The following is a 12,651-nucleotide window of genomic DNA, read 5'->3' as shown; positions in this document are numbered from 1 at the left end:
CAAGGCATGTTATATAGGCTACCGGTGACAGCTGAGAAAAAGAGAGGAGAGAGAAAGAAAGGATAGACTGACATATTAAAGCGATAGAAATGGTTTGGCCTTATAGTCTCTTTAATCAAATGCAGTGCTCTACTTCTCGCCAGCTACACCTGTTATCCTAAAAGCAGCACTTGTACCTCCTAGCCTTCCCTTATTTATGCATCTTAAGACGGCAGACACGATTAAAAGATTAGGGAATAAATGAGATGCAACTCTGCAAGTCCTCAACTCTGCATGTCATGACACCAGACCTCTGCACTGCTGCTTAGTTTGGTCAATAAAGCGATCATTATTCTGAGCAGGCGTCTGTCAGACAGTGGGAGAACACGACATAGCTGGAGAAGGAGGGAGAAACAATCACAGAGGTCTGCCAAATTCATCGTGTGTAGTGAACTTTTAGGGAACTCCATCATAAAAAGAAAATGAAAAATGTTACCCCGACTGTCCCTGTGTCAATCTTTCTTCCCTGCTACTCCTTCAAAATCCCTTGAAATTCATATTTAGAGACTTACCAAAATAGTGGTGACTATATATGTCCTGTTCAACAGTCCGTGTGTGTCATTATTGACCCTTGAGAGGCTAGCTGTGCTCACATACTTCTCATCTTCATTCCAGTAGCCAACCTAGGAAAAGGAGAATGAATCAGAGGGGGACCTTCAGCTCCTCTACTTACCTCTGTAGACTTAAAGAGGAAATTAAATGATTCATGAAATCACTAGCAAGAATTTCATAAGGACCATTCGCTATATATATATATATATATATATATATATATATATACATAAATCATTGCATTCATACAGTTCTTGAAAAACCATTGTTGGGTGCCATTGTTTTTGTCTATACAAAAACTAAATGAAGAAAACGTTTGGATTCGTATGAAGTCCTGCACATGTTGATATGAGATTCCCACAGAAAGGGGATCATGACAGATTTGTAAAATGCCACCAACCTTTTATGCAACAACACTAACAGTAATTAATCAACTAAATATCATTTAGCATTTCAGGTTTTTTTTTTAAACTGACACAATTATCACGACAGTGGGAATTGAGAGAAGTGACACCCCAGGGAGCCAAATAGATCTCGATCTCACAACTTTTGCTTTAAATCATTCTGCAATAATTTCTTCTCAGAAGTGGGAGATCCAGTCTGAACTGCCAGTTCTTTTTTTGCAGTGAACAACAAATAATCTTTTCTTTAAACTTAGTTGATATTTCACAAGGAAATGAACTATTATCAGGCCATTGTGCTCTTTGTTCCAACTAAGAATTTTATTTTATTTTTTATTCTAGTTGGATAATGGAAATGTGCTCTTTGGGTTTTATTTATTTTTGTATGTTTTTTTTTTTTGTTTTAAATCAAATTCATCATTACTAGAAGTCAACCATCCATTTACTTTATTTACCCCATTAATCCTGTTAGGGTCGTGGAAAACCAATATAGCAAAACACTTATTAGCATTTAAAATTAGCCTGGAAGCAAAACAGTTCTTTATGTTTGTCAGACTCTACAAACATTGATGAAAGCCAAGAGTTTATGTAGCTAGTTGTTTACAGTAAATAACTAAATACATAAATAAATACAAAAAATAAATAAAACATGAGTTTTTCACCACCTCCCTCAGTAATTTGTTTTACCCATCTGTTTCTGTAAGGCACTGTTTTAAAAAATGCCAGCCAAATTTACACAACGAGAACTGGCACTGGGGTCCGTATATAAGTTTTGAAAAAGGAAAATGGTTCGAAATCATTAACCTGTTTCATCAAACCGTATCTACGGTCCTAATGAGATGCCATGGAAAGTATCAGAGTGACAGGAGTCTGACAGTAACTCCCCACACTGTAATGTCTGTTATTGGTTTTCACAATTGTTGTCTATGTGAGACTTTTTTTATGTTTATGTTTTCACAATGGAAAGCACTTTGAACTGCCGTGTTGCTGAAATGTACTATGCAAATAAACGTGATTGATTGATTCTATTCCGTAAAAACATGGGACAGATATGGCACGGAGACCTTTTTAAGGTAACATGGTTCTCAATATTTTAGATGATAAATTACCAAATTCATATATGCCTGATCAGGAGCCAACTGTGTGCTAGTCTAACTAATTAAAGAGCTATTATCATCTTGTTATACCTGTGCAACCTTAAAAATAAAAGGCGGAAAGCGATAACATTCATTGCAATACACAAATAAAAGCCACTCGTTTAAATTATTTTATCCTTGTCTCCTGACCCTTACTAAATACCTGTCTCATTTAGTAAAAAAAAAAAAAAGGCATGAAATGTCTGATTAAAATTGGTTGAATAGATGTTACAACAAGAGATTCACAAAAAAAATGCATACTAACACCGAGTGTGAATAAATCAGAGATTTTGAATAGCATGAATGTGGAATTTAAAATTGTGGAGCTTAGGACTGCTGTTTGCTTTACTGCTATTTAAGTTGTGGTTTTCCACTATCAGGATGCAAGAACTTCAAATAAACCTTTGACACACAGTATTCATACAGTCTCTTTTCATGCTAGATCTTTGTCACTGCTGTTAAAATCCAATTTTATCTGCATGCGTCGATTAACAATTTTCTCAGTTCATCCAAACCTAAAACATATTTCACTTTATATCAACTTCAATATAAGAAACAATTTCACCGGCACCTTCTACTAAATTGAACCAATACACACATTTCCTTTCATCTTGACTGGACTAAACTTAAAGCGGTAGGATATATTGCATTTTCAAATTTCAAGTTCATAAACTTCAGAGGAGCAGTAAAGGTGTGTGTTACACTTATTGCAGACGAAGATTTCTTTTCAGATGAGTCTTATTCCACTGATAAGGGTCTTTTTGCTGCCTGATTGACTCAGAGCAATCATGTAATTTGTACATGACAAATATGACCACAGGTCTTTCTTGAACTCATCGAAGTGTGCAGGAGAAAATGAGCCGTATTATTGAGATATTACCGTTGCAAGCTCAACTTCTCGGCTCCTCGGGCACGAATGAATGTCTGAGACTGGATGCCTCTGGCTTACCTTCTTGGGTCCAGATGGGGCCAGTTCCATGACACAGACAGTATAGTTGGTTCTGCGACCCTTCTCGTTGAACTGTATGTGACCAGTCAATCCGTCAATTTGAACCTGTAAAGATGTCACACGTTCACAGACGCTCATGCTGAGGCTGAAACACCCCTGGCAGGCGTGTGTATGCAGTCAACTTCGTGATGAATCAACCAGAAAACATTAGTAAAGTGTTTTAAAAACAGTTTGTAACGTTTCTATAGTACACATTTGTGGAAGTCCGCGCCGCCCATGTCCCCGTAGAGGTGAATGACAGACGGTGTGTGCATGTATGCATACAGTGCAGTGTGTTTGTCTTGGCTTGGTGATGGAGTTAATTGAGCGAACACGGCCTCGAGCTCCAGTCTGTCCGCAGGCAGATGGCGAGATTGACTCTGCACAGCCTCTGCAGACAGAGCCTTGGGCTGCACGCATGCGCTTAATACCATTTTTTTTAATGCCAAAGTGGGGATACTCCATCTTTTTTTTTCCTGTCTGCATATTTTCCAATATTGTACAGATAGTATAGTGAATATAACAGTAATTCTCTTCGCTTCTCAGTGTACGTGCCAAGTGTTTGTGCCTGGCCCCGGGAGATCAAGAAGCCTCACAGCCAGGCCACCATTACCATTCCCGTGGCCAAATATTACATTTCTAAACTCAATTGTTGATGTCATATCCCATGATGATCACAGCTGAGTAATATTGCCCGCAGGTTTTGTTTACTAGCCGTGATGTCACATTTGATACTGGGGATTTCTCCTAAGACTTAATGTGAACTTTACGCGACAGAATGAGACCTAATTTGTTCAGCCAGCCCCGGCTCAGGAGCTGTTAGCCAATGTGCCAGTCAAGGATTTCTTCACGCCTATGCAGAGTTGGGGTATTCGTGCCTCTGTGTGCGTCCGTTTCTTTTGTGCATATGTGGAGTGTTGTGTTTCTGCGCATGAGTGCAGACCTGCTGCAAGGCTCTCTGGATGTCTATGCCCTGTCCCCAAGGGGCTGGCGGGTTGGCGAGACACTCTCCAGCATTGCCGCGGCGAGAGATGTCTATCCTCTGTCTTCTCAGATACTGGAAGGCTGTGGACATGACTTTCACCCCGTCATATGTCAGCGCGCCCATGTACTGCAAATGGATAATCCAAACAGACGCAAGGTTTACGAAACGGTAAAAAGAGCCAAGACGGCAATTGAGAAGTGAACTATACCTCGACATGAATTCTGTGTATTCCTCACATATTAAAATCTCACCCTATTAATTTGTTATGCTCAAAAGGTCACTAAAGAGGGCTCCGTGTTTGATTTTCAATTGAAAATCTTTGTAGGTGGAAGCTATTTTAACTTGGCTGAACATCAATCACTAGCTGAATCTCAGATCTGAACCAGCAAATTTAGATCAAATCTAAACAAAGAAAAATGCAGATTCAAAGCCTTTTGTAACCTTTTTATGCTGCTCACAGTTAAACGTTATAGGACTGAGGGAAAAAGGGAGAAGCACTGAAAAATGCCCTAGCAATTATAAGTGGCTGACTTTTAACCTGATCAGCTGGTGAGCACCATCAGAAACTCCAAAAGTTAATGTTTTATTTCTCATCAATGAGCAAACTATGCTAACAAGAACTGGGTTGCTGTAGGCTTTCTACAGATAACAGGAAGGCTAAACAAAGAGTAGCTCTGTTGCCCTTGTGTACTTTCAATGTTAAAACTGAATCCAAAATGTTAAGTGTTGCTCTCATATATAATATTCAAGTTCTTCAATGGAAATCATAAGAGAATAAGACAATTTTTGCAATCAAAACCGTATAATAAACACTGATCAAAAATTGGTGAATCTCTTAACAATACCTTCTCTATAGCTAATTTTACTTGGTAACAAAATCATGCACTTTGTGCTACTATGTAATTTGTTAATTCTGAAAAAATACAGTACAAGAGTTTTAATTAAAAAAAAGTGTGTGTTACTTTGAGTCCAGTTTTGGGCATTTTGGAGTCTTTGTTGTCAAACTCCATCCACTGCTGGACGATGCGGCTCACGCTCGGCTCGGAGTTGTTAACAAGCTGAAATCCAGTGATGTTGGCACCGCCTTTCCTCAGGTCTGTCAGGTCAATGTCTAGGAAACCCTGTGACCGACAGCAACACAGGCTTAGAAGTGAAAAGACATTACCGGGGTAGTTCCCAAGACAGGAAATTTAGTGGGGGGGCTGTGAAACATGGAACAAGGAGTGGCTTATAGCTGACAATGCTAAGAAATTACAAGATGATGCTATTTATATCATTTACATGAGATTAGGCAAGGGCTAGTGCTGCACTTTTAAATACTTTTATGCATTTCGGTTTTGTAAACGTCGGGATATAAGCGGTTTTGCTTTAACTTCAGGTTGTTTCTCCAACATTAGCACAGCTGCTTCAAACTGGCAATTTTGAATTTGTATGCGCAGCACGACAGCAATTCGGTGCCTCTGGTTGGTTGTTTCTGACCGGCAGTGGTGCAATTTTGCAGATGGCAGTAGGACCACAGGAAAGGCAGAGGAGCTTAATTTTTTTTTCACAAATTATGTGCCTCATATTTGAGACACATATTCTCTAATATAAATAATAGAATAATTGAACATCACAGCAGCTATATTTGTTCTTTCTAGGGGTTAGTGTATATATGTCAATATTTTGCCCAAGACTTTGTCATATTGAACACACTCCACTGATTCTTTTTTGAAGGACAAAAGAAATAGACACAGACAATAAAAAAACCTCATTTCAAGCAGCTGTAGTCCAGAGGTAATCTGTGACGGTCTAAATCCTCATAGGTTACAGTTATAAATGAAAGGATCAAAATCTTACAGGATTCAGGGTGAAATAAAGCTCATGCTTCACGCAACCCAGAACAGAAAAGGAAGAGATTAGCAGGAAATGTATCTCCTACTCATGTTTTTTTTCCCCACTGGCTGGTATGTAGGTGTGTTTTTTTTTCTTTTCTTTTTTACAGGAGAGAGACAGAATAGAGGAGATGGAGCTTCAGTCGCTCAGCAGGTGGCCTGTCAGTGCGGAGAGAGGAAGAGGCAAGACGAATGGGAATGGATGGGAGATTCTCTGTGGTTTTTTAAAGTGGAGTTTTACCAGAGGAATTAAAAAAAAAGGCTCTTCCTCGCATTGTCACTTGCTCGTCAGGCATCTGTCTAATGGCACAAAGTGTTTAGTGATTTCTCCTTCTTCTTTGTTCTGACATAGTTTCATAAAACGTTGCTTCTCTCTTTGCTACACATCTGTCTCAAAATATTTGTTTTACATCTTCTGATCTTTAATATTCCTACAGTGATGAAAACAGCTTGCTGTTCAATAGAATAAACTCGAAATAGCTTCACAGTTTAATTGAAGTTCGTTTGTTCAATTTAGTTTAGCAAAAAAAAAGTCCTCACTTGATTTGATTTGGATAAAAGTGAAGCCACTTTTTAGATTTCACTTTTACAAGTTGATCAGTTTCCAGAATTTCCTGATCTCTGGCTTTCTTCTTCCCTTTGTCATAATTATGATGCAACAAAAAAACTAATTTCCTTCATCCACTGGTATATAAGCTGGACTAGCATCCATACTTACTCATAGTAAAGGAATAAGTGCAGAGCAGTAGCAAAAAGTGGCAACTTGGCATCATCAAGTCACCATAACAACCATTCAACGTTATCGGCACACCAGCTAAGCTAAAAAAGGTCACTGTGATTACGAGCAAATGATAACAAAAACTCTATTTTTGTTTACACAAAGTTCCCAACACCCCACCAAACTGATCTGCTTAGTAATTTAGAATTTCCTGCTTCCATGGAGCGCAAAGAAATATCTAGATACATTTTTACAAGAAGGGATAATACAAAGAATCAACAAATCTCCATAACTTTTTTATCAATAATTTTTGTATAAAGAATTATTTTTGAACAGTGGATTCCCCTCCACCCCCCCACTAAATTAATATGCTAAAAATAAATGAAAATCTGTTGGTATTACACAAAGCTATGACAATAGAAGAATCACTTATTTTAAGGCTCTTTATACATCTCTACCAGGGGTGCACAAAACCTGACAAATCTAAGCTAGTTATTTCCAAGGAGTTTGCATGGGTACAAAGTGGAAACTGCCTCCTGTTATCGTCGCTTTCTTTGAAACTGGTCAGGTGTCTGTGTCTGCATTTCTTGGGCTTTTTCTTCGCTCCATGAATGAATTAATGTCGAGAAGTGAGCTGAAGAGGTTACTATAGAAACTAGCCTTTGCTAATGGTGGACATGTAGGGGGGGGGTTGCTTCCAACACGTACTGTAACCCCATTTAAGCGATGAAAGAAATTCAAACCGTGTCCTCCTCGGATCCTCACGCACACATTCAGACCAGTAAATTAATTAGCAAAACTGAGAAAAGGTGCAAGGACAAAGACAAACTATTTTAATTCTTTAATTTCCTCTTTCTTTTTTTTTAAACAGGGCTTTTAACGGGCCCATTATTAACGACTGCAGACACTTTGCAGATCAGCCGCTCCTGCCGTCTGAGCCTCATCATTTGAAATTAAATCTGGCAAACTGGCCAGACAAGAGAGATTGAACCAATCTAAAACCCGAGCGGTGAGAAATTGTCAGGGCCAGTGGCTGCATATTAATGTTGTTACGGCCCATGCTTCTGCTGGTGTCAGCTTAGACTTCGCTTTGCGGCATTTACCGAGTGCCGCACTTGTCTACGTATTGTCGGCTCCGAGGGAAATGGTAGGAAAACAAAAGAGAGCGCTAATAGATAAAGCTCTCACAGACAGGCTCGCCTGACCCTTTTCTATCAAACTATGTCTGCACAGTTTTTTTGTTGTTTTTTTTCCCCTCAGACTGTCACAGATCACCCTCCTGCGCTTTAGTCTACTGCTGAACTGCTGTCATTTCCGCTGCTTTGACAGAGAAAGAATAGCTGGAGTGGAAAATGGAATAAGAAGATGTAAAACCAGATAGTTCCACCCTAATTTATCGGGTGCGCGCAAGTCTATTAAACCGGCGATAAAGTGCTGAAAGTCAGGAACACAGTTAAAGGCTCAATTTATTGGCAATCCAAATTCAATGAAAGTATGAAGTAGGTGGAAAAGTGTGTGGGATTCTTTTTTGCAATGAAAAAAGCTGTTCTGTCACTGCAATTTCTTACCAGGTTGGCGAGGATGTAGTGGAAGCTCTTTGCGTTCTTTCCTTGTTCTACAATCTGCAAGATAGAAGGAGGGGGAGAAAAAAAATTAGACTTTTGTCACAAACAAAAACAAGTTTACAAAAATAATACCAACATTAATATGTCTTTGAAAAAATGGGAAAACTACAATTATTTTGATAGTTTAAGGAATAGTTTAAGGAAACACTTAAAATATGTCGCTTCCTTGTGTGACTTCATGGGAAAATCTAAAATAACCAGGAAAGAAATTAGGAAGAGAATTGTGGACCTGCCTGAAGAAGTCAAGTCAATAATTAAATATATGCAAACATAATTCAATGTGCATATATATTACATCTCCCCCCTCCACAAATTCTTGAAATTGCATGCAGCAATACTGTTTGCTGTTGTTTTTTTTGCACATCCTGTCTCTTTTGGACTTTCAGTTTTAGTTCAAGAACATAAGTAATTTACCAAAGCATTCACAAATGGTAGGAGTATTTTCTTTGAATAAATTCTGCCGGAATTAGAATCAATGAGCCGGAGGTTATAAAAAAAACAAAAGAAATCAGATTTTCACCAAGAAAGGGTCAATGTGTGCATTTCTAGTTTACAACATTCTCTTTTCTGGGGATCTAGATTAGCTCCCCTGACCCCCTATATTTCTTTAAGCTTTAGTTTCAGTCTTCAGTTCTCTTCAATGGGAGAGTGTTTAAGGAGCACTCATGAATACTTAAAATTTGCATCACCTGGCCTTTGCTGACAATGCGTGTGGACAAGCCATAACGAGTTAATTAGCATCCAAAGCACTGGTATGAATTGCATGGTGCTTCAGTTCTCTGTGTGAGTATTAAATAAATCTTGACCCAGCATCAACAGCTAGCAGCGAACTCTGAGAATAATTCATGAATGAAATGGCTTGATTGCATGTAGCTACACATTAATGGCATTAGCACAAGCGTGCAAATGTCCAAGTGCCAAAATTAAAAGAGTGGGTTTGTGTGCAAATGTCGTCAATATGTGTCATATCAGAGAAGAACTAATAGTATAATAATTATTTGAAGCATGTAAAAAGAATAAGCTTTTGACTTTTGTGTGTATGTGTGGGTTGTGCGTGTACAATGATACTGCAGGTCATGACAGAAGGTGGCATTTGTTATTAATGGTGACACCAGCGCGTAGGCCAGCCCTCTGGCCAGGCCTCAAGCAAGGAAAACTTGAGATTTGTAGGAGAGTCGCAGCCCAGCGCAGACAATAATGCACATGCCATAATACCGCCACAGTGGACTGTCAAATGGAAAGATTTTGGCATCAGTTTCCTTTTAATATTGCATGCAAATTTGAAGAGTCACGCAGAGTTCATTTGCAACAAAATAAGTTTTTCTTTTTTTTTGACGTCTCCCCATAATAGAATACATACAAAAATCTATTTCCTATCACAGAAATATTCTTCCAGGTGGCCTAAAAAAAAAAATAAATAAATAAAAATGACATTCTTCCTCTGTATGTCGACCCTCAGGATAGTTTCCGTGACTTTATCGTTATATCTTTTGTGTACTGTGTGAGATGAACTCAGGAGTCAGTTTAAAGGGCAAAGCATGGAGAGGCGTCTCCACACGTCCTTGTGTGGGCGTGTGTGGGTGGGGGTGTGTGTGTCGCTGCCTTTGTCATTGTCTGGATGCACAGGGACAACAGTACAGAGGCAGCAAGTGCATGTCAGTGATTGATGGCAGTAGTCTGAATGGGGAACTTCTCCGGTTCAGCTCCTGTAAACTGGTGAAACCTGATGCAATAACCTTAACTTTAGACACTGGGGCATCAATAACAGTTTTGCACAGCAGCCTCAGTCGACAGAATGAAACTATGAATGTTTTTATTTTTCCCTTCTTTTTTTTATAAACAATATAAAAGAAAGAACTGAACTCAAAAATGAATAATATCAATGACGAAAAATAAATTATACCTTGTCGAATAAAGGTCAGTCAGAAAAAGGCAATAATGAACCACTTCAACTTTAAGGGGCTTTTGAAATAATGGGTTATTGACTTCAGAGCTATGCTGACAAAATGCAGGTCAGATCGAGAAGAAAGGGGTTTAGCTAATTTGCAGTGGATCGGCTGCTTGATTTTTAATCTGAGAATCCGGTACAGACTGACTGAACAGCAAAGTCAGCCGAAAAGACCGCATCTGCCACACAGCATGTCAACATACAGTATGTACGAGCAAATGATTCAGTCTCACAGCACAATATAAATAAGGTCTTATCTGTAATAATAAAGATGGAAAACATAGGTGTTTAAACATAAATAGATACCGAAATAAGTTATTAATCACTTATTATAAAGAGAAGCTTTAAGACAGTCTTATTATTTACAAGACCTTCCATGTTCAGGTTACATTCTAAATCAAATTGGAGTTTTTATATAGTAAGAATAATTTGTTATCATGAACACGCAGACGTACACAATATATATAGTCCTGGAAAATGTTTAGTATTATATCAATATACTACGATATACATCACTATTTTGAGCTTTTCGTGACCAGATGATACGCATTCATCATTTTTATGGATGCTTTCTTTTATGCATCCAGATATGAGGCATTGTCTAGGGAGGCTCTTTTGCTTTGTGCAAGCAAAAATATTAGCAATTCTTTGGTGAATTAGGGCGAAAGTTTGCAAATCTGCAGGATACTTCATCAGCAGCAATTTAGGAAAGAAAACTTTTGATGAATGACTTGTCTAATAAAGATATCGCTGATATTAGTGTACAGAGCTTGCAAGACAAATTATAGTTCAGCACATCAGACATTAAAGTACTGCTCACATCATGAGTTGATAATACCAAATGTAATTCAGCTGTAATCAAATACTGTATGGACTACATCACTCTGGAGCATTTATCATACTAAACATTTTTGTTACTACGGGTCACCAGCATGGCTTGAAACATCCAGTTGAAAAACAGCCCCATTATGCAGCCATAAAGCCATAATGAACAACATTGGATTTAAAAAGGGAAGAGATGTTGATGTACAGTAGGTTTCTTTATCCAGGTAGAAAGCGCCATGAACTCTGAAAGTAACACATCGGTTGCCTGCTTTTTGTAGCCATTAAAGCTGGGCTCAACACAAAAACAGATTAATGTGTTTCGATGCTGGTGCATCAAGTACGAAGGATTGGAAATGCAACAATTTTACACTCAGCGATTGCTCGTCTGACTTGAGAAAGGAATAAATAAATAAATAAACAAATAAATAAATGGGTCTTCCTAGAGAGGTTTTAAATTTGGTTTTTAAAGGACTACCTACATAAACTCCAATCATCACCTGGAAAAATTTGCACATTGAAAGGTCCGCCTAGTGAAATTGTTGTTGATAAGCTGCGATTGAACATTCTGTGTTTGGCGGACAGTCGACAGTGATGCCAAGCTCTGTTTTCTTTGAGCGGTCTTGGGGTGAGTGGGTGACGATCCAATCATGGGAAATGAAATGCCAGCTAAAAATGCAATCACGTTGTTTTAAATCGCTCCTACTCTTAATGTTCCAGAAGAAAAGAAAGACACCTGAGCAAAGCAACGGCCAACTCCTACCATCCATTCACAGCCCGTTGGTTCTCATTTTGTAGTGCTTTGCAAAATGTCCATAGCGCTTGAGCTTTTGAACATTTTCTTACATTGCAACTATTTTCTTCACTGTCATTTATTGGGATTTTATATGGTTAATTACGGGAAAAGATAAGAATGCACAGTTTTCCTAATTTTTTTTTTAGCAAATATAAATCTGATAATGTGTTGCGCGTTTCTATCCTTTGCTCTTAAATTCTTGAATAAATTTCAGTCCAGCCAACTGAATTTAGGAGTCCAGATTCTAAGTGTGTGTTATTAAATCTCAGTGCAAAAATAGATTTTCTCTAGAGGCTTCAGAGGGTTATTAGAAAGCAGTAGCGAACAAACAGCACCTTGAGAGCAGTTTAACAACGCAACCAGCAGTTGTTCACTAAAAAATCTGGCCTTTATAGAAGAAAAGTGAAAAAGGAAGTTGAAAGCAAGTAATAAGAGTTCCTTCTAGTAGTTTGACACAGGTCAAGTAGAAGTCACAACAATTATGCAAAAGAAGGTGTGCTCTTTCATATGGCCAAAAACAAACTTTTGGGTCTGAATCTAGAAACCTAACACTACACATCACTTTAAATCACAGGTCCCGAACTCCAGTCCTTGGCAACTACAGCCCTGAGACTTTTGAAAGTACCAGATGGCTGAATTAGCGATTCATCATTTCATAAAATAGCACTCAAGGGAACACCACTCAAACAAAACCACGCCTCCTGTGAAACATGGCAGAGGGGTAGATAATGGGCTAACCATAAGGCAGTGCAACAAGAAACCCAGTT

The 12,651-nt window shown here is 38.4% G+C and overlaps 1 protein-coding gene across 1 annotated transcript in view; it reads right to left on the bottom strand.

Moving 5' to 3' along the window:
* gria1a (glutamate receptor, ionotropic, AMPA 1a) overlaps positions 1–12,651 on the bottom strand; it is a 91,316-nt gene that overhangs the window by 43,043 nt on the left and 35,622 nt on the right. Inside the window, 5 exon segments of the mRNA XM_028008817.1 lie at positions 552–662; positions 3,078–3,182; positions 4,060–4,227; positions 5,064–5,222; positions 8,262–8,315. Of these exon segments, the coding sequence (XP_027864618.1) occupies positions 552–662; positions 3,078–3,182; positions 4,060–4,227; positions 5,064–5,222; positions 8,262–8,315 (597 nt within the window).

Source organism: Xiphophorus couchianus, chromosome 23 (genome assembly GCF_001444195.1).
Source record: "Xiphophorus couchianus chromosome 23, X_couchianus-1.0, whole genome shotgun sequence".
Classification (NCBI taxonomy): Eukaryota; Metazoa; Chordata; class Actinopteri; order Cyprinodontiformes; family Poeciliidae; genus Xiphophorus; species Xiphophorus couchianus.
Note: the sequence above shows the minus strand (reverse complement) of the source record. Positions and strands in the feature narration are given on the sequence as shown.